Here is a 23,465-nt window from a genome sequence, read left to right as displayed (position 1 = left end):
GGCAACCATAGACAACTACACTAGACACTGCCCCATACACATACAACAACCCCTAGACACTACAAAAACACATACATACCCCATGTCACACCCTGACCTAACTAAAATAATAATGAAAACAAAGATAACTAAGGCCAGGGTGTGACAGTACCCCCTCCCCAAAGGTGCGGACTCCGACCGCACAACCTGACATTGAAGGGGAGGGTCCGGGGTGGGCCTTATTATGGCGGCGGCTCGGGTGCGGGACGTGGCCCCTACTCCACCATTGTCAATACCCGCTTTGGTGGCTCTGGTAGATCCTGGCTGACTGGCGGCTTTGGAAGATCCTGGCTGGCTGGTGACTCTGGCTGCTCATGGCTGGCTTGCGACTCTGGCTGCTCATGGCTGGCTGGCGACTCTGGCTGCTCATGGCTGGCTGGCGACTCTGGCTGCTCATGGCTGGCTGGCGACTCTGGCTGCTCATGGCTGGCTGGCGACTCTGGCTGCTCATGGCTGGCTGGCGACTCTGGCTGCTCATGGCTGGCTGGCGACTCTGGCTGCTCATGGCTGGCTGGCGACTCTGGCTGCTCATGGCTGGCTGGCGACTCTGGCTGCTCATGGCTGGCGGGCGACTCTGGCTGCTCATGGCTGGCGGACGGCTCTGGCTGCTCATGGCTGGCGGACGGCTCTGGCTGCTCATGGCTGGCGGACGGCTCTGGCTGCTCATGGCTGGCGGACGGCTCGGGCTGATCCTGTCTGGCTCGGGACAGACGGGCAGCTCTGACGGCTCGGGACAGACGGGCAGCTCAGACGGTGCTTGGCAGACGGGCAGCTCAGACGGTGCTTGGCAGACGGGCAGCTCAGACGGTGCTTGGCAGACGGGCAGTTCAGGCGCCGCTGGGCAGACGGCAGACTCTGGCCGGCTGAGGCGCACTGTAGGCCTGGTGCGTGGTGCCGGAACTGGTGGTACCGGGCTGGGGACACGCACCTGAAGGCTAGTGCGGGGAGAAGGAACAGGGCATACTGGACCCTGGAGACGCACATTAGGCCTAGTGCGTGGTGCCGGAACTGGTGGTACCGGGCTGGGGACACGCATCTCAGGGCTAGTGCGGGGAGCAGCAACAGGACGCACAGGACTCTGGAGACGCACAGGAGGCTTGGTGCGTGGTGCCGGAACTGGTGGTACTGGGCTGGAGACACGCACCATAGGGCTAGTGCGTGGAGGAGGAACAGGGCTCTGGAGACGCACAGGAAGCCTGGTGCGTGGTGTAGGCACTGGTGGTACTGGGTTGGGGCGGGGAGGTGGCGCCGGAAATACCGGACCGTGCAGGCGTACTGGCTCCCTTGAGCACTGAGCCTGCCCAACCTTACCTGGTTGTATGCTCCCCGTCGCGCGACCAGTGCGGGGAGGTGGAATAACCCGCACCGGGCTATGTAGGCGAACCGGGGACACCATGCGTAAGGCTGGTGCCATGTAAGCCGGCCCGAGGAGACGCACTGGTGGCCAGATGCGTTGGGCCGGCTTCATGACATCCGGCTCAATCCTCAATCTAGCCCTGCCAGTGCGGGGAGGTGGAATAACCCGCACCGGGCTATGAACACGTACAGGAGACACCATGCACTCTACTGCGTAACACGGTGTCTGCCCGTACTCTCGCTCTCCACGGTAAGTACAGGGAGTATGCGCAGGTCTCCTACCTGACTTCGCCACACTCCCTTTTATCCCCCCCCCCAAGATTTTTTTGGGGCTGACTCACAGGCTTCCTACCGCGTCTTCGTGCTGCCTCCATTCGCCGGTATCCCTCCTCGCACTGCGCCAGAGAATCCCAGGCGGGCTCCGGCATTCTCCCTGGGTCTATCGCCCACCTGTCGATCTCCTCCCACGTAGTGTAGCCCAGATCCTGCTCCCATTGCCATAAATCCTGTGTGCATTGCTCCTGTTGCCGCTTCACACGCTGCTTGGTCCCGTTTTGGTGGGTAATTCTGTCACGATCGTCTTGCTGAGAGAAAGTGGACCAAGGCGCAGCGTGTGCAAAATACATTCTCTTTTATTGTAGAGAAAGGGGAAAAAACACGCAACAAACACTATAACAAACTGAAACAAAACAACAAACGAATCGTGAAGCTAATAACGTAAGTGCACACACAGGCTACAAACGTACAACATAGACATAGACAATTACCCACAAACGCATGATGCCTATGGCTGCCTTAAATATGGCTCCCAATCAGAGACAAATGAAAGACATCTGTCTCTGATTGAGAACCACTCAGGCAACCATAGACAACTACACTAGACACTGCCCCATACACATACAACAACCCCTAGACACTACAAAAACACATACATACCCCATGTCACACCCTGACCTAACTAAAATAATAATGAAAACAAAGATAACTAAGGCCAGGGTGTGACAATGGTATAGTATAGTATAGCATGGTATGGTATATCATAGTATGGTGTCGTATAGTATGGTATGGTAGAGTATAGTATGGTATAGTATGGCATGGAATGGTATGGTGTAGTATAGTATGGTATAGTATGGCATGGCATACTATGGCGTAGTATAGCATGGCATATCATGGTATAGTATGGCATAGTATAGTATGGTATAGTATGGCATGGTGTAGTATAGTATGGTATAGTATGGAATAGTATGACATAGTATGGTATGGTGTTGTATGGTATTGAGGGTATGGTATAGTATGGCATAGTACGGTATAGTATGGCATGGTCTATTACAGTATAGTATGGCATGGTATGGTATAGCATGGTTCAGTATAGTATAGTATGGTATGGTATAGTATGGTTCAGTATAGTATGGTGTGGTATAGTCTGGTTCAGTATAGTATGGTGTGGCATGGTATAGTATGGTTTAGTATAGTACCATGGCGTAGTATTGTATGATGCAGTATAGTATGGTGTAGTATTGTACGGTGTAGTATAATATGGTGTAGTATAGTATAATATGGTATAGTATGGCATGGTGTAGTATGGCATAGCATGGCATGGTGTAGTACGGTATAGTATGGCACGGCGTAGTATGGTAGAGTATGGGATGGTGTAGTACGGTATAGTATAGTATGGTATAGTATGGTATGGTTTACTATGGCATGGTGTGGTATAGTATGGTATAGTATGGTATGGTTTACTATGGCATGGTGTGGTATAGTATGGTATAGTATGGTATGGTTTACTATGGCATGGCATAGAATAGCATATCATGGCATAGTATGTTATGACATAGTATGGTGTAGTATGGTGTGGTATGGTATAGTATAGTATAGTTTACTATGACACGGGCAAGTATAGTATGGTATGGTATAGTATTGTATAGTATGCATTATAGTATATTGAGGAGTAGTTTGGTATGGTATAGCATATGATGGTGTAGTATAGCATGGTGTAGTATGGTATGATGTGGTATAGTATGGTGCAGTATAGTATGGTGTAGTATAAAAAGGTGTATTATAGTATGGTGTGGTATAGCGTGGTGTAGCATAGCATGATGTAGTATAGTATGGTGTAGTATATTATGGTGTAGTATAAAAAGGTGTAGTCTGGTATGGTGTGGTATGGTGTTGTGTAGCATAGTATGTCATAGTATAGTATGGTGTAGTATGATATGGTGTAGTATAGTATGATGTGGTGTGGTATGGTGTGGTATGACATAGCACAGTATGGTGTAGTATAGCACGGCGTAGTATGGTATGTTGTAGTATAGTATGGTGCAGTATAGTATGGTATGGTAGAGTATAGTATGCCGTGTCGTAGTATAGTATGGTATAGTATAGTATGGTATAGTATAGTATGGTGTAGTATAGTATGGTGTAGTATTGTGGGGTGTAGTATGACGTGGTGTAGTATGGCATATCATGGCATGGTGTAGCATGGTATAGTATGGCACAGTGTAGTATGGTATAGTATGGTATGACGTAGTATGGTATGGTATAGTATAGTACGATATGGTATGTTATGGCATAGTACGGTGTAGTATAGTATAGTATGGTGTAGTATAGTATGGTATAGTATGCCATTGTGTGGTATAGTATGATGTAGTATAGTATGTTATGTATGGTATGGTATGGTGTAGTATAGTACGGTATGGTGTGGTACAGTATAGTATGGTATAGTATGGTATGGTGTAATATAGTATGGTGTGTTATAGTATAGTATGGTATGGTGTGGTATAGTTTAGTGTGGTATAGTATGGTGTGTTATAGTATAGTATGGCATGGTGTGGTATAGCACAGTATGATATGGTGCAGTATAGTATGGTATGGTATAGTATAGCACGGTATGGTATAGTACAATATGGTATGGTATGGTGTGGTATAGTATAGTATGGTGTAGTATAGTATAGTATGGTATGGTATAGTATAGTATGGTGTGGTATAGTATAGTATGGTATGGTATAGCATAGTATGGTGTAGTATAGTATAGTATGGTATGGTATGGTATGGTATGGTATGGTATGGTGTGGTATAGTATGGTATGGTATAGTATGGTATGGTATAGTACAGTATGATATGGCATAGTATAGTATGGTATGGTATAGTATAGCATGGTATGGTATGGTATGGTATGGTATGGTATAGCATAGTATGGTGTAGTATAGTATAGTATAGTATGGTATAGCATAGTATGGTGTAGTATAGTATAGTATAGTATAGTATGGTATGGTATGGTATGGTGTGGTATAGTATAGTATGGCATGGTATAGTATAGTATGGTGTGGTATAGTATGGTATAGTATGCCATGGTGTAGTATAGTATGGTGTAGTATGGTATGGTATGGTATAGTATAGTATGGTGTGGTATAGTATAGTATGGTGTGGTATAGTATAGTATGGCGTGGTATAGTATGGTGTAGTATAGTATAGTATAGTATGGTATACTACTAGTGATGGGGTTCTCACCCTGCCTCCAGGGTATGGTGTGGTGTAGTATAGTATAGTATAGTATGGTATGTATACTATGGCGTAGTATAGCATGGCATATCATGGTATAGTATGGCATAGTATAGTATGGTATAGTATGGCATGGTGTAGTATAGTATGGTATAGTATGGAATAGTATGACATAGTATGGTATGGTGTTGTATGGTATTGAGGGTATGGTATAGTATGGCATAGTACGGTATAGTATGGCATGGTCTATTACAGTATAGTATGGCATGGTATGGTATAGCATGGTTCAGTATAGTATAGTATGGTATGGTATAGTATGGTTCAGTATAGTATGGTGTGGTATAGTCTGGTTCAGTATAGTATGGTGTGGCATGGTATAGTATGGTTTAGTATAGTACCATGGCGTAGTATTGTATGATGCAGTATAGTATGGTGTAGTATTGTACGGTGTAGTATAATATGGTGTAGTATAGTATAATATGGTATAGTATGGCATGGTGTAGTATGGCATAGCATGGCATGGTGTAGTACGGTATAGTATGGCACGGCGTAGTATGGTAGAGTATGGGATGGTGTAGTACGGTATAGTATAGTATGGTATGGTATGGTTTACTATGGCATGGTGTGGTATAGTATGGTATAGTATGGTATGGTTTACTATGGCATGGTGTGGTATAGTATGGTATAGTATGGTATGGTTTACTATGGCATGGCATAGAATAGCATATCATGGCATAGTATGTTATGACATAGTATGGTGTAGTATGGTGTGGTATGGTATAGTATAGTATAGTTTACTATGACACGGGCAAGTATAGTATGGTATGGTATAGTATTGTATAGTATGCATTATAGTATATTGAGGAGTAGTTTGGTATGGTATAGCATATGATGGTGTAGTATAGCATGGTGTAGTATGGTATGATGTGGTATAGTATGGTGCAGTATAGTATGGTGTAGTATAAAAAGGTGTATTATAGTATGGTGTGGTATAGCGTGGTGTAGCATAGCATGATGTAGTATAGTATGGTGTAGTATATTATGGTGTAGTATAAAAAGGTGTAGTCTGGTATGGTGTGGTATGGTGTTGTGTAGCATAGTATGTCATAGTATAGTATGGTGTAGTATGATATGGTGTAGTATAGTATGATGTGGTGTGGTATGGTGTGGTATGACATAGCACAGTATGGTGTAGTATAGCACGGCGTAGTATGGTATGTTGTAGTATAGTATGGTGCAGTATAGTATGGTATGGTAGAGTATAGTATGCCGTGTCGTAGTATAGTATGGTATAGTATAGTATGGTATAGTATAGTATGGTGTAGTATAGTATGGTGTAGTATTGTGGGGTGTAGTATGACGTGGTGTAGTATGGCATATCATGGCATGGTGTAGCATGGTATAGTATGGCACAGTGTAGTATGGTATAGTATGGTATGACGTAGTATGGTATGGTATAGTATAGTACGATATGGTATGTTATGGCATAGTACGGTGTAGTATAGTATAGTATGGTGTAGTATAGTATGGTATAGTATGCCATTGTGTGGTATAGTATGATGTAGTATAGTATGTTATGTATAGTATGGTATGGTATGGTGTAGTATAGTACGGTATGGTGTGGTACAGTATAGTATGGTATAGTATGGTATGGTGTAATATAGTATGGTGTGTTATAGTATAGTATGGTATGGTGTGGTATAGTTTAGTGTGGTATAGTATGGTGTGTTATAGTATAGTATGGCATGGTGTGGTATAGCACAGTATGATATGGTGCAGTATAGTATGGTATGGTATAGTATAGCACGGTATGGTATAGTACAATATGGTATGGTATGGTGTGGTATAGTATAGTATGGTGTAGTATAGTATAGTATGGTATGGTATAGTATAGTATGGTGTGGTATAGTATAGTATGGTATGGTATAGCATAGTATGGTGTAGTATAGTATAGTATGGTATGGTATGGTATGGTATGGTATGGTATGGTGTGGTATAGTATGGTATGGTATAGTATGGTATGGTATAGTACAGTATGATATGGCATAGTATAGTATGGTATGGTATAGTATAGCATGGTATGGTATGGTATGGTATGGTATGGTATGGTATAGCATAGTATGGTGTAGTATAGTATAGTATAGTATGGTATAGCATAGTATGGTGTAGTATAGTATAGTATAGTATAGTATGGTATGGTATGGTATGGTGTGGTATAGTATAGTATGGCATGGTATAGTATAGTATGGTGTGGTATAGTATGGTATAGTATGCCATGGTGTAGTATAGTATGGTGTAGTATGGTATGGTATGGTATAGTATAGTATGGTGTGGTATAGTATAGTATGGTGTGGTATAGTATAGTATGGCGTGGTATAGTATGGTGTAGTATAGTATAGTATAGTATGGTATACTACTAGTGATGGGGTTCTCACCCTGCCTCCAGGGTATGGTGTGGTGTAGTATAGTATAGTATAGTATGGTATGTATACTACTAGTGATGAGGTTCTCACCCTGCCTCCAGGGTATGGTGTGGTGTAGTATAGTATAGTATAGTATAGTATAGTATGGTATGTGTACTACTAGTGATGAGGTTCTCACCCTGCCTCCAGGGTATGGTGTGGTGTAGTATAGTATAGTATAGTATAGTATGGTACTACTAGTGATGAGGTTCTCACCCTGCCTCCAGGGTATGGTGTGGTGTAGTATAGTATAGTATAGTATGGTATGTGTACTACTAGTGATGAGGTTCTCACCCTGCCTCCAGGGTATGGTGTGGTGTAGTATAGTATAGTATAGTATAGTATGGTACTACTAGTGATGAGGTTCTCACCCTGCCTCCAGGGTATGGTGTGGTGTAGTATAGTATAGTATAGTATAGTATGGTACTACTAGTGATGAGGTTCTCACCCTGCCTCCAGGGTATGGTGTGGTGTAGTATAGTATAGTATAGTATGGTATGTGTACTACTAGTGATGAGGTTCTCACCCTGCCTCCAGGGTATGGTGTGGTGTAGTATAGTATAGTATAGTATAGTATGGTACTACTAGTGATGAGGTTCTCACCCTGCCTCCAGGGCATGGTGTGGTGTAGTATAGTATAGTATAGTATAGTATGGTACTACTAGTGATGAGGTTCTCACCCTGCCTCCAGGGTATGGTGTGGTGTAGTATAGTATAGTATAGTATAGTATGGTACTACTAGTGATGAGGTTCTCACCCTGCCTCCAGGGTATGGTGTGGTGTAGTATAGTATAGTATAGTATAGTATGGTACTACTAGTGATGAGGTTCTCACCCTGCCTCCAGGGTATGGGGTGGTGTAGTATAGTATAGTATAGTATAGTATGGTACTACTAGTGATGAGGTTCTCACCCTGCCTCCAGGGTATGGTGTGGTGTAGTATAGTATAGTATAGCATAGTATGGTACTACTAGTGAGGAGGTTCTCACCCTGCCTCCAGGGTATGGTGTGGTGTAGTATAGTATAGTATAGTATGGTATGGTACTACTAGTGATGGGGTTCTCACCCTGCCTCCAGGGTATGGTGTGGTGTAGTATAGTATAGTATAGTATGGTATGGTACTACTAGTGATGGGGTTCTCACCCTGCCTCCAGGGCGGCCCCCTCAGCTGCAGCAACGCGTCTGGTCAGTTCCTGTGAGATGTGGAGTGCCTCGGCCCTTTGCATGTCTGTCATGGTGCAGAAAGACGCCACCCGCTGGTCTGGGACACACAGCAAGCAGGAAACAGGCTCAATCATTATATTCTTTAATGTTAGCATGCATCTATAACAAACTCCAATCAACAATATATAACCATTAAGACAGTTAAATTATTATACAGATTACTTTAAGTAAATTGGGTTTTACTATATCGATTACTTTAATTAAGTCATTTTGGTTTTATTATATAAAGCTACAGAAAACAAATTAAAAGAAAAACCCTCCCTAACCCAAAATACAAGGACATCTCCTCTCCCTAACCCAAAATACAAGGACATCTCCTCTCCCTAACCCAATCTACAAGGACCTCTCCTCTCCTCTCCCTAACCCAATACACAAGGACCTCTCCTCTCCCTAACCCAATACACAAGGACCTCTCCTCTCCCTAACCCAATATACAAGGACCTCTCCTCTCCCTAACCCAATCTACAAGGACCTCTCCTCTCCTCTCCCTAACCCAATACACAAGGACCTCTCCTCTCCCTAACCCAATACACAAGGACCTCTCCTCTCCCTAACCCAATCTACAAGGACCTCTCCTCTCCCTAACCCAATATACAATGATCTCTCCTCTCCTCTCCTCTCCTCTCCTCTCCTCTCCTCTCCTCTCCTCTCCTCTCCTCTCCTCTCCTCTCCTCTCCTCTCCTATTCTCCCCATAATGTCTGAAGAGCCAGCTGCTTGTCTCCCAGAAGGTCTTGATCACATAGTGGTCTGTCAGGCTGTAGTTATGCCTGTTCTAGGCCTACACCAGACCAGCTCTACGCCTGCTGTTCTCCCAACGGAAAACATTGACTTGGTAAGTTACCTTACCGTGAGGACAGCTCTAGCCTATCATCCTCGTCCCTGTCCTCCCCCTCTCATCCTCCCTCCAGTAGGAAACTCCACATCAAGACATCTGCATCATTAATAGAGGCAGATGAAAGGGGCAATCTGCAGTTGCGTCATCCATTTTTGGACTTCTGTATTAATGAAATATAACCATTGATTGTTAAATAATATAACTTGTAAATGCCTCAGGAATTTAACAGTCACACGTCATCAGAACCCCAAAATAGAGGCTTGTTTACTCTATTGTTTGTAAACATTGTAATTGTAAACAACACTGCAGAGCCTCAAAACATGTTTAAAATCAGCATTGTGATATAATGGATGGTCAGTCATTGAATCCTTGGCTCTGTCTAGGAGAGTGGTTACATTTCTCCAGCTCCTTCCCTCAGCTGTTTACTGAAACAGGGGTGGGCGTAGGGTTTGTAATTGTTTCAACTGCTGATTACTGCTTTAAGGAGAATATTCCATCAAATCAGACCAAATCAGACCAAATCAGATCAAATCAGACCAAATCAGACCTAATCAGACCCAGCCTGTAACACTGAGTGTGTCTAATATGCCCACCTATTCTCTATATAGTGGACTACTGCTGACCAGGACCCATAGGACTCTATATAGTGGACTACTGTTGACCAGGACCCATAGGGCTCTGTATAGTGGACTACTGTTGACCAGGACCCATAGGACTCTATATAGTGGACTACTGTTGACCAGGACCCATAGGGCTCTGTATAGTGGACTACTGTTGACCAGGACCCATAGGGCTCTATATAGTGGACTACTGTTGACCAGGACCCATAGGACTCTATATAGTGGACTACTGTTGACCAGGACCCATAGGGCTCTATATAGTGGACTACTGTTGACCAGGACCCATAGGTCTATATAGTGGACTACTGTTGACCAGGACCCATAGGACTCTATATAGTGGACTACTGTTGACCAGGACCCATAGGTCTATATAGTGGACTACTGTTGACCAGGACCCATAGGGCTCTATATAGTGGACTACTGTTGACCAGGACCCATAGGACTCTATATAGTGGACTACTGTTGACCAGGACCCATAGGGCTCTATATAATGGACTACTGTTGACCAGGACCCATAGGGCTCTATATAGTGGACTACTGTTGACCAGGACCCATAGGACTCTATATAATGGACTACTGTTGACCAGGACCCATAGGGCTCTATATAGTGGACTACTGTTGACCAGGACCCATAGGACTCTATATAGTGGACTACTGTTGACCAGGACCCATAGGGCTCTATATAGTGGACTACTGTTGACCAGGACCCATAGGGCTCTATATAGTGGACTACTGTTGACCATGACCCATAGGGCTCTATATAGTGGACTACTGTTGACCAGGACCCATAGCTCTATATAGTGGACTACTGTTGACCAGGACCCATAGGTCTCTATATAGTGGACTACTGTTGACCAGGACCCATAGGGCTCTATATAGTGGACTACTGTTGACCAGGACCCATAGGGCTCTATATAGTGGACTACTGTTGACCAGGACCCATAGGGCTCTATATAGTGGACTACTGTTGACCAGGACCCATAGGGCTCTATATAATGGACTACTGTTGACCAGGACCCATAGGGCTCTATATAGTGGACTACTGTTGACCAGGACCCATAGGACTCTATATAGTGGACTACTGTTGACCAGGACCCATAGGGCTCTATATAGTGGACTACTGTTGACCAGGACCCATATGGCTCTATATAGTGGACTACTGTAGACCAGGACCCATAGGGCTCTATATAGTGGACTACTGTTGACCAGGACCCATAGGACTCTATATAGTGGACTACTGTTGACCAGGACCCATAGGGGTCTATATAGTGGACTACTGTTGACCAGGACCCATAGGGCTCTATATAGTGGACTACTGTTGACCAGGACCCATAGGGGTCTATATAGTGGACTACTGTTGACCAGGACCCATAGGGCTCTATATAGTGGACAGTGTCAGCTCAGAATCAGGCCCCTGTGTTAGCTGTTTGGATCAGGCTTAGAGGGTTACAGAAGGTTAGGGAGAGCGGTCTCGGTAAGGTTTCCCTCACAGGCTGCGTCACAAAGATGGAAAAAAACAGTTCCACGAAAGCAGAGACAGAGACTGAAATGTGTCCCCAATGGCACCCTATTCCCTAAATAGTGCACTGCTGTTGACCAGGGCATATAGGGACTAGGGTGCCATTTGGAATGACTGAGTCTGGCACACACATAACAGAAAGGCTGCTTTGAAAAGCAGATTCCTTTTCAGGCATTTACATGTTCCATTTTCCTGGACGGCAATCAAACAACAGAATCGCCTGAGTAGACTAGAGAGACTGTTTCTGTGAGAGAGTATTGAAGAGAGGGAGACACAAAGAGATGGCAGAGTATTGAGGAGGATATTAAAAAGAGAGAGAGATGGCAGGGTATTGAATAGATGAAGGACATTAAAGAGAGGGAGAGAGCGAGATATCAGAGTATTGAATAGAGGAGGATACAAAAAAACTGAGAGAGAGAGAGACAGCTTGGCTAGAGGTTACAGAGAGAGAGACAGAGAGAGACAGAGAGAGACAGCTTGGCTAGAGGCTACAGAGAGAGATATAGAGAGACAGAGAGAGACAGCTTGGCTAGTAGCTACAGAGAGAGACAGAGAGAGACAGAGAGAGACAGCTTGGGTAGAGGCTACAGAGAGAGACAGAGAGAGACAGCTTGGCTTGAGGCCACAGAGAGAGACAGAGAGAGACAGCTTGGCTAGAGGCTACAGAGAGAGGCAGAGAGAGACAGCTTGGCTTGAGGCCACAGAGAGAGACAGAGAGAGACAGCTTGGCTAGAGGTTACAGATAGAGACAGCTTGGCTTGAGGCCACAGAGAGAGACAGAGAGAGACAGCTTGGCTAGAGGCTACAGAGAGAGACAGAGAGAGACAGCTTGGCTTGAGGCTACAGAGAGAGACAGAGAGAGACAGCTTGGCTTGAGGCCACAGAGAGAGACAGAGAGAGACAGCTTGGCTAGAGGCTACAGATAGAGACAGCTTGGCTTGAGGCCACAGAGAGAGACAGAGAGAGACAGCTTGGCTAGAGGCTACAGAGAGAGACAGAGAGAGACAGAGAGAGACAGCTTGGCTTGAGGCCACAGAGAGAGACAGAGAGAGAGACAGCTTGGCTAGAGGTCACAGAGAGAGACAGAGAGAGACAGCTTGGCTAGAGGCTACAGAGAGAGACAGAGAGAGACAGCTTGGCTTGAGGCCACAGAGAGAGACAGAGAGAGACAGCTTGGCTAGAGGCTACAGATAGAGACAGCTTGGCTTGAGGCCACAGAGAGAGACAGAGAGAGACAGCTTGGCTAGAGGCTACAGAGAGAGACAGAGAGAGACAGAGAGAGACAGCTTGGCTTGAGGCCACAGAGAGAGACAGAGAGAGACAGCTTGGCTAGAGGTCACAGAGAGAGACAGAGAGAGACAGCTTGGCTAGAGGCTACAGAGAGAGACAGCTTGGCTTGAGGCCACAGAGAGAGACAGAGAGAGACAGCTTGGCTAGAGGCTACAGAGAGAGACAGCTTGGCTAGAGGTTACAGATAGAGACAGCTTGGCTTGAGGCCACAGAGAGAGACAGAGAGAGACAGCTTGGCTAGAGGCTACAGAGAGAGACAGAGAGAGACAGAGAGAGACAGCTTGGCTTGAGGCTACAGAGAGAGACAGAGAGAGACAGCTTGGCTTGAGGCCACAGAGAGATACAGAGAGAGACAGCTTGGCTAGAGGCTACAGAGAGAGACAGAGAGAGACAGCTTGGCTAGAGGTTACAGAGAAAAACAGAGAGAGACAGAGAGAGACAGCTTGGCTAGAGGCTACAGAGAGAGACAGAGAGAGACAGCTTGGCTAGAGGTTACATAGAGAGACAGAGAGAGACAGCTTGGCTAGAGGCTACAGAGAGAGAGACAGAGAGAGACAGAGAGAGACAGAGAGAGACAGCTTGGCTGCAGGCCACAGAGAGAGACAGAGAGAGACAGCTTGGCTAGAGGTTACAGAGAGAGACAGAGAGAGACAGAGAGAGACAGCTTGGGTAGAGGCTACAGAGAGAGACAGAGAGAGACAGCTTGGCTAGAGGTTACAGAGAAAAACAGAGAGAGACAGAGAGAGACAGCTTGGCTAGAGGCTACAGAGAGAGACAGAGAGAGACAGCTTGGCTAGAGGCTACAGAGAGAGAGACAGAGAGAGACAGAGAGAGACAGCTTGGCTGCAGGCCACAGAGAGAGAGACAGAGAGAGACGTCTTGGCTGAGCATCTTTGATTCATGACAAATTAGTAGTTAGTAGTCATAAACCAATCAGACACAGAGTGTCTACAACAGATCAAGTCTCAGACAGAGGTTGTTCAGGAGGTTGAACTCTCCTTTGAGAAATCTATATCAAAAGGATTGATGCTTTAAATCCAGACAGAGAAGAGTACATGCTATAAATAGACAGCTAGCTAGTAGACTATAGAGAAGAGTACTATAAATAGACAGCTAGCTAGTAGACTATAGAGAAGAGTACTATGAATAGACAGCTAGCTAGTAGACCATAGAGAAGAGTACTATAAATAGACAGCTAGCTAGTAGACCATAGAGAAGAGTACTATAAATAGACAGCTAGCTAGTAGACCATAGAGAAGAATACTATAAATAGACAGCTAGCTAGTAGACCATAGAGAAGAGTACTATAAATAGACAGCTAGCTAGTAGACCATAGAGAAGAATACTATAAATAGACAGCTAGCTATTAGACCATAGAGAAGAATACTATAAATAGACAGCTAGCTAGTAGACCATAGAGAACAGTACTATGAATAGACAGCTAGCTAGTAGACCATAGAGAAGAATACTATAAATAGACAGCTAGCTAGTAGACCATAGAGAACAGTACTATGAATAGACAGCTAGCTAGTAGACCATAGAGAAGAATACTATAAATAGACAGCTAGCTAGTAGACCATAGAGAAGAATACTATAAATAGACAGCTAGCTAGTAGACCATAGAGAAGAGTACTATAAATAGACAGCTAGCTATTAGACTATAGAGAAGAATACTATAAATAGACAGCTAGCTAGTAGACCATAGAGAAGAGTACTATAAATAGACAGCTAGCTAGTAGACCATAGAGAAGAGTACTATAAATAGACAGCTAGCTAGTAGACCATAGAGAAGAGTACTATAAATAGACAGCTAGCTAGTAGACCATAGAGAAGAGTACTATAAATAGACAGCTAGCTAGTAGACCATAGAGAAGAGTACTATAAATAGACAGCTAGCTAGTAGACCATAGAGAAGAGTACTATAAATAGACAGCTAGCTAGTAGACCATAGAGAAGAGTACTATAAATAGACAGCTAGCTAGTAGACCATAGAGAAGAGTACTATAAATAGACAGCTAGCTATTAGACCATAGAGAAGAGTACTATAAATAGACAGCTAGCTATTAGACCATAGAGAAGAGTACTATAAATAGACAGCTAGCTAGTAGACCATAGAGAAGAGTACTATAAATAGACAGCTAGCTAGTAGACCATAGAGAAGAGTACTATAAATAGACAGCTAGCTATTAGACCATAGAGAAGAGTACTATAAATAGACAGCTAGCTAGTAGACCATAGAGAAGAGTACTATAAATAGACAGCTAGCTAGTAGATCATAGAGAAGAGTACTATAAATAGACAGCTAGCTATTAGACCATAGAGAAGAGTACTATAAATAGACAGCTAGCTATTAGACCATAGAGAAGAGTACTATAAATAGACAGCTAGCTAGTAGACCATAGAGAAGAGTACTATAAATAGACAGCTAGCTAGTAGACCATAGAGAAGAGTACTATAAATAGACAGCTAGCTATTAGACCATAGAGAAGAGTACTATAAATAGACAGCTAGCTAGTAGACCATAGAAAAGAGTACTATAAATAGACAGCTAGCTAGTAGACCATAGAGAACAGTACTATAAATAGACAGCTAGCTAGTAGACCATAGAGAAGAGTACTATAAATAGACAGCTAGCTAGTAGACCATAGAGAACAGTACTATAAATAGACAGCTAGCTAGTAGACCATAGAGAAGAGTACTATAAATAGACAGCTAGCTAGTAGACCATAGAGAAGAGAATTGGAGGCATAGAGAAAGAGCCAATACCATTCAATCACTATTGTCTGCAGGGAGAGGAAATACAATTACCTGTTCATTGATTGGATTTAAATAGCACTTTTCTACCAACTGAGGTAGTCAAAGAGCTTTACAAAGTAGTGGGAAACACCTCATCCACCATCAATGTGTAGCACCCACCTGGGTGATCCACGGCGACCATTCGGTCTTATTTAGCAAAATTTGAATTATTATATATTTTTTTTATTGGATGAAAGTAGAGACTCAGAGCTATAAAATAATAGATCATACACTGCATTTTTTAGGAACAATGAGAAAGTAATTCTGCTTGAATTAGTTGATAAACACACTTTTTGAGAAAATGGCCTGTGAATGTTTTGGTATCTAGTGAAGACCTCCTCTTTGTCTCCACCCATTCAGCATCGTTCACGCCCTCTTCAGCTTTAGCCCCACCCATCTCGTTTATCTCTCGGAGCGTTCAGAACGAACACTTGAATCTCTGGCCGATGATTTGTTTACCTCTGGATAACATGGAAACAGCCTGACCAGCTCTGAAGGCAACAAGGTCATTACGATGATTTGTTTACCTCTGGATAACATGAAAACAGCCTAACCAGCTCTGAAGGCAACAAGGTCATCACGTTTTTTTGGCGATGTTTACTGACACCGGTCATATTCAACGGGTGCTGAGCACTTCAGCTTGACTTCTTATGGCTGCAGGGGCAGTATTGAGTAGCTTGGATGAAAAGGTGCCCAGAGGTGCCCAGAGTAAACTGCCTGCTCCTCAGTCCCAGTTGCAAATATATGCATATTATTATTAGTATTGGATAGAAAACACTCTGACTTTTCTAAAACTGTTTGAATGATGTCTGTGAGTATAACAAAACTCATATAGCAGGCAAAAACATGAGGAAAAATCCAACCAGGAAGTGGGAAATCTGAATACATATATCGAATACACAGTGGGATATGGGTCGTACGAAAAAATTTGAGGTTGGTCAATTTTCAACCCAGCCCTTATTGAATACACAGTGGGATATGGATCAGTTTGCACTTCCTACGGCTTCCACTAGATGTCAACAGTCTTTAGAACCTTGTCTGATGCTTCTACTGTGAAGTGGGGCCGAAGGAGAGGGGATTGAGTAAGGTCTGCCATGACCTGAACATGCGCTGACCATGCGCGTTCACATGAGAGCGAGCTCTGTTCCATCGCACTTCTGAAGACAATGGAATTCTCCGGTTGGAACATTATTGAAGATTTATGTTAACAACATCCTAAAGATTGATTCAATACATCGTTTGACATGTTTCTACTGACTGTTACGGAACTTTTTAACATTTCGTCTGATTTTAGTGAACGCGCTTCCTGACTTTGGATTTGTTTACCAAACGCGCTAACAAAAGTAGCTATTTGGACATAAATGATGGACATTACCAAACAAAACAAACATTTATTGTGGAAGTGGGAGTCCTGGGATTGCATTCTGACGAAGATCAGCAAAGGTAAGGGAAGATTTATAAATGTTATTTATGAGTTTTGTTGACTGCACAATTTGGCGGGTAACTGTATGGCTTCCTTTTGTGGCTGAACGCTGTTCTCAGATTATTGAATATTGTGCTTTTGCCGTAAAGCTTTTTGAAATCTGACACAGCGGTTGCATTAAGAACAAGTGTATCTTTAATTCTATGTAAAACATGTATCTTTCATCAAAGTTTATGATGAGTATTTCTGTTATTTGACGTGGCACTCTGCAATTTCTCCGTATATTTTGGAGGCATTTCTGAACATGGCGCAAATGTAAACTGAGGTTTTTGGATATAAATATGAACTTTATCGAACAAAACATATATGTATTGTGTAACATGAAGTCCTATGAGTGTCATCTGATGAAGATCATCAAAGGTTAGTGATTAATTTTATCTCTATTTCTGCTCTCTGTGATTTGGCGGTGACCTAACATAATCGTTTGTGGTGCTTTCGCTGTAAAGCCTTTTTGAAATCGGACACTGTGGTGGGATTAACAAGAAGTGTATCTTTAAAATGGTGTGTAATACTTGTATGCTTGAGGAATTTTAATTATGAGATTTCTGTTGTTTGAATTTGGCGCCCTGCACTTTCACTGGCTGTTGTCATATCGATCCCGTTAACGGGATTGAAGACCTAAGGTAAACAACAATGAACATGTCGTTAACTTCTTGGAACTATAGGGGGTGCTGTTCCGCATTAGCATATTTGGGTCTCCAAATTAAACTGCCTCGTGCTAAATTCTTGATCGTACAATATGCATATTATTGTTATTATTGGATAGAAAACACCTTCTAGTTTCTATAGAAGTTGGAATTTTGTCTCTGAGTGGTACAGAACAATATATACAGCACTTTTCATGACAGGGGTCAGATTCCAGAAATTTTTACCCCTGATCTGGAGTCTGTTTTTAAGGTGACTGTGAATGCTATGAAGAAACCGACACTGCCTACGTCTTCCTCTGGGTGTCTGTACGTCATCACGTTTTGAATGGAGTCGATTGCACAATCACAGCCCATATAAAACCACAAAACGTGGGATGACCCCTCTCTCTCTCCGCGCGCCACAGGCAAGATGGACTTCGGACCTGCCTCATTCCAAATCGTTATGTAACTAGGTCTAGTTCTCCGGTCATGTTTTCAGTCGTTATAGTTGTTAAAAACATCATAATGTAGTTAATTTGAACCGTTTTATAGCAATTTATATCCGTTTAGTGCGATTCTGAGGAATTTATTTGTCATGCACTTTTTAGCTTTGGAAACGTTTCGGGGTGTCGGTCGTTGGTGGTGGACATTTCGAAGGACAGAGGACATCTATCGACCAAAAGACGTTTATAACATAGAAAGGATACATTGCCCAAGATTCTGATGGAAGATCAGCTCAAAGTAAGCAATATTTAATATGATAAATCGCTGTTCTGTCGAAATATTTTAAACGCATATTTCGCCATTTTGTTTGGTATAGCTTCACTTGGCGAACCCTGTATTGAAAAGTAAGGATAATTTTAAAAATGTAAATCAGCGGTTGCATTAAGAACTAATTTGTCTTTCGATTCCTGTCAACCCTGTATTTTTTAGTCAAGTATATGATTAGCTTTCGATTAAACTAGATCACTCTGAAAGCTGACGTTCCTCATTTTGAGGCTTGAGTTGTGACTATTTCCATTGTATAACCACGGTTTTGTATGGCTAAATATGCACCTTTTCGAACAAACTGTATATGTATGTTGTAAAATGATGTTACAGGAGTGTCATCGGAAGAATTCTGAGAAGGTTAGTGAAAAAATTAATATATTTTGGCGGTGATTACGTTATAGCGCTCTTTGGCTGGAATCGATGCTCTGGTAACGTTTGCACATGTGGTATGCTAACTTATCGATTTATTGTGTTTTCGCTGAAAAACGCTTAGAAAATCTGAAATATGGTCTGAAATCACAAGAACTGGGTCTTTCCATTGCTATGCTTTGTCTATTTTTATGAAATGTTTTATGATGAGTAAATTGGTCATACACGTTGCTCTATCTAGTATTTCTAGTCGATTTGTGATGGTCGGTGCAATTGTAAACTGTGATTTCTACCTGAAATATGCACTTTTTTCTAACAAAAACTATCCTATACCATGAATATGTTATCAGACTGTCATCTGATGGTTTTTTTTATAGGTTATTGGCTATCAATATCTTAGTTGAGCCGAATTGGTGATAGCACCTGAAGGAGTAAGAAACTGATGGAGTTAGAATAGTGGTGTATTTTGCTAACGTGTTTAGCTAATAGATTTACATATTTTGTCTTCCCTGTAAAACATTTTAAAAATCTGAAATGGTGGCTTTATTCACAAGATCTGTATCTTTCATCTGGTGTCTTGGACTTGTGATTTAATGATATTTAGATGCTACTATCTACTTGTGAAGCTATGCTAGCTATGCTAATCAGTGTGTGGGGGGGGGTGGGGGGTGATCCCGGACCCGGGGTAGAGGCTCGTGAAAGGTTAATACCTTGCATGAATCTGCTGGGAGCTAACCAAACAGGTTCAATGTTAGCTAGCTAAAATTAGGCTCTGACTAGCAAAGCAAACGGTTCTGGGATACGAATAACAATGTCATACACGTAACGTTATCTAGGGAGCCAGTCACTGTTAGTACTGTTAACAAGCTAACTAACAGTACAATTTAGTTTGAAATGAAACCACTTTCTGTAAAAATTTGAAATGTGTAATATCTGAAAATGTAGGTAGCTAGACTATCTTACCCGTATACATCATCATGCATGATAGACGCGTCTCGCTGTCACGGATTCCATGCCACCAATACCCTTAGTTTGAAGATGTAATCCGGAGACAGGTGTTTTATCTCTTTAGCTATCAGACTCTAATTCCACTGATTTCAAAACCTGATCCTCCAGAAAGTGGAGAGCAACACTGAAGCAGCTCCATTTTGAAAAACAGGTTTACCAACACAGACTGACCAGGTCCAATAGACAGAAGCCTTCTACATGGCAGACCAATCCGAACTCCTCTCTCGGCATGTCCAGCCCACTCATTATCTCAGCCAATCATCGCTAGTGGGAAGGTTGCTGACTTTGTCTGTGGTAATTTAACAATTTTATTCGTATTTACAGATGGCACACAAGTTTGTTATTAAAGCACATGAAAGTTCACATGTTCCAGAAGGCATTTCTGCCAAAAAACAAAAACAAAAAAAATATAAACTATTAAATTGGCTCTCCTGTGATGTCGTGACTTCCGACATACGACTAGTTTCCTGAAAAATCTCATTCGTGTGCCAGAATGCTCAACACACATCCGATATCAGGTGGAGAGGTGAGGAGTGATATATGCCCATTAGGAATGAGGGGGACGATTAGGTGGCCATGATGGGATTTTTGCCATAACACTCTTACAATAAATGCCATGGGATTTTTTATGACAACAGAGAGTCAGGACACCCATTTAACGTCCCATCCGGAAAAAAACTGCAGGGAAATGTCCCCTTCAATGCGCTGGGATCGCCTTAGAGCAGAGGAAAGAGTGCCTCCTACTGGCAATCCAACACCACTTCCAGCAGCATCTGGTCTCCCATCCAGGGACCGACCAGGACCAACCCTGCTTAGCTTCAGAGGCCAGCTAGCAGTCGGATGCAGGGTGGTTAGGGTTAGGGGGTTTCAGCTCAGTGAAATTATGGGTCTCTCTTCGTCAGAGATTCTACAATAGTTAGAGATTCTACAGTAGTTAGATATTCTACAGTAGTTAGAGATTCTTCAGTAGTTAGAGAGACTAACACAAAGCAGCAGATTGGAAGTGTAGTGGGATGGAGAGAGGAGAACGACTAACACAAAGCAACAGATTGGAAGTGTAGTGGGATGGAGAGAGGAGAACGACTAACACAAAGCAACAGATTGGAAGTGTAGTGGGAAGGAGAGAGGAGAACGACTAACACAAAGCAGCAGATTGGAAGTGTAGTGGGAAGGAGAGAGGAGAACGACTAACACAAAGCAACAGATTGGAAGTGTAGTGGGAAGGAGAGAGGAGAACGACTAACACAAAGCAGCAGATTGGAAGTGTAGTGGGATGGAGAGAGGAGAATGACTAACACAAAGCAGCAGATTGGAAGGGTAGTGGGAAGGAGAGAGGAGAACGACTAACACAAAGCAGCAGATTGGAAGTGTAGTGGGATGGAGAGAGGAAAACGACTAACACAAAACAGTTACAATATCAAACAGTGGCAGCAACACACATGCTCACGATCACATAGACGCTAATGCACACACACTCCCCTGGTTCTTACCTTCAAAAGTGCGTGCAGCGTCCACCAGGTGTGACCAGTCGAGTCCGGAGGCGGGGTCAGGAAGGGGCATGAGACCAGGGTCGTTGAACTTTGACCTGTCAGCCAGCGAGCCGTCAGAGAACCAGAACTCATCTCAAGAGAGAGAGAGAGAAGACAGGCAGATCAGTGACCAGTACAGACATGGTCTTTGACTTCAGGTAATTTATAGATTAATCCAAATGAATTCACCTCTAGCACAGAACCAGAGAAAATGTCGAACAGGCCTTCCTGGAGAAGGCCCTTATAACCACCAACAGGAACAACTGTTCTGTCAACAAGATAACTAAATCTTGTAAGAAAGACCAAACAAAACCCAGTGTCCTTGGCTAGGAGCCGTACCCAAGACCCAGTGTCCTTGGCTAGGAGCCGTACACAAGACCCAGTGTCCTTGGCAAGGAGCCGTACCCAATACCCTGTGTCCTTGGCTAGGAGCCATACACAAGATAGTGTGTCCTTGGCTAGGAGCCATACCCAAGACCCAGTGTCCTTGGCTAGGAGCCGTACACAAGACCCAGTGTCCTTGGCTAGGAGCTGTACCCAAGACCCAGTGTCCTTGTCTAGGAGCTGTACCCAAGACCCAGTGTCCTTGGCTAGAAGCCCTCCACAAGACCCTGTGTGCTTGGCTAGGAGCCCTCCACAAGACGCAGTGTCATTGGCTAGGAGCCCTCCACAAGACCAAGTGTCCTTGGCTAGGAGCCGTACACAAGACCCAGTGTCCTTGGCTAGGAGCTGTACACAAGACCCAGTGTCCTTGGCTAGGAATTGTACCCAAGACCCAGTGTCCTTGGCTTGGAGCCCTCCACAAGACCCAGTGTCCTTTTTCTAGGAGCCGTACACACGACCAAGTGTCCTTGGCTAGGAGCCATACACAAGACCCAGTGTCCTTGGCTAGAAGCCGTACACAAGACCCAGTGTCCTTGGCTAGGAGCTGTACCCAAGACCCAGTGTCCTTGGCTAGAAGCCGTACACAAGACCCAGTGTCCTTGGCTAGGAGCTGTACCCAAGACCCAGTGTCCTTGACTAGAGCCCTCCACAAGACGCAGTGTCATTGGCTAGGAGCCATCCACAAGACCAAGTGTCCTTGGCTAGGAGCCATACCCAAGACACAGTGTCCTTGGCTAGGAGCTGTACCCAAGACCCAGTGTCCTTGGCTTGGAGCCCTCCACAAGACCCAGTGAGCATCACATCAGCCCCGGGTCAAAGGTCTGCTAAAGGAGTAGAGAGATGCCACAGTTCCAGTCACCGAGGACAGTAGTCTTTTCTGAGCTCTTATAAAACCACATATAGAAACACAGAACTAAAGCGTCAGAACATTATTGTCTTCCAGAAAGAGGAAACATCCTAAACATTGTGTTAACTAGTCCTAATGGAATATGTATTCATCCTAAACATTGTGTTAACTAGTCCTAATGGAATATGTATTCATCCTAAACATGGTGTTAACTAGTCCTAATGGAATATGTATTCATCCTAAATATTCCCATTACAGCATCTCTCCTCTCTCCTCTGAAGACGTGGTCTGAAGGTGATAAATGGCTTGTCTCACTGGATGTCTTCATGTCTCAATCAACAACCCCTTTCTTTCCATTTCAATTTAAGGGGCTTTATGCATATGTTTACATTGCCAAAGCAAGTCAAAAAGATAAACAAAAGTGAAATAAACAATAAAAAAAATATAAAAAAATTAAAATTAAACAGTACACTCACAAAAGTTCCAAAGGAATAGAGACATTTCAAATGTCATATTATATATACAGTGTTGTAACGATGTGCAAGTAGTTAAATTTCAAAAGGGAAAATAAATAAACATAAATATGGGTTGTATTTACAATGGTGTTTGTTCTTCACTGGTTGCCCTTTTCTTGTGGCAACAGGTCACACATATTTCTGCTGTGATGCAACACTGTGGTATTTCACCCAGTAGATATGGGAGTATATCATTATTGGCTTAGTTTTCTAATTCTTTGTGGATCTGTGTAATCTGAGGGAAATATGTGTCTCTAATATGGTCATACATTTGGCAGGAGGTTCGGAAGTGCA

The 23,465-nt window shown here is 43.4% G+C and overlaps 1 protein-coding gene across 4 annotated transcripts in view; it reads right to left on the bottom strand.

Moving 5' to 3' along the window:
* The window catches only part of sipa1l2 (signal induced proliferation associated 1 like 2), a 467,180-nt gene that overhangs the window by 5,588 nt on the left and 438,127 nt on the right, over nt 1-23,465 (bottom strand). For all 4 annotated transcript variants that reach the window (XM_071391253.1, XM_071391254.1, XM_071391255.1 and 1 more), the window contains 2 exons: nt 21,387-21,518; nt 8,498-8,615 (listed from right to left, as the gene is read on the bottom strand). In XM_071391253.1, the coding sequence (XP_071247354.1) occupies nt 8,498-8,615; nt 21,387-21,518 (250 nt within the window). The remainder of the gene's footprint in view (nt 1-8,497; nt 8,616-21,386; nt 21,519-23,465) is intronic.

This window comes from Salvelinus alpinus, chromosome 3, assembly GCF_045679555.1.
Source record: "Salvelinus alpinus chromosome 3, SLU_Salpinus.1, whole genome shotgun sequence".
Classification (NCBI taxonomy): Eukaryota; Metazoa; Chordata; class Actinopteri; order Salmoniformes; family Salmonidae; genus Salvelinus; species Salvelinus alpinus.
Note: the sequence above shows the minus strand (reverse complement) of the source record. Positions and strands in the feature narration are given on the sequence as shown.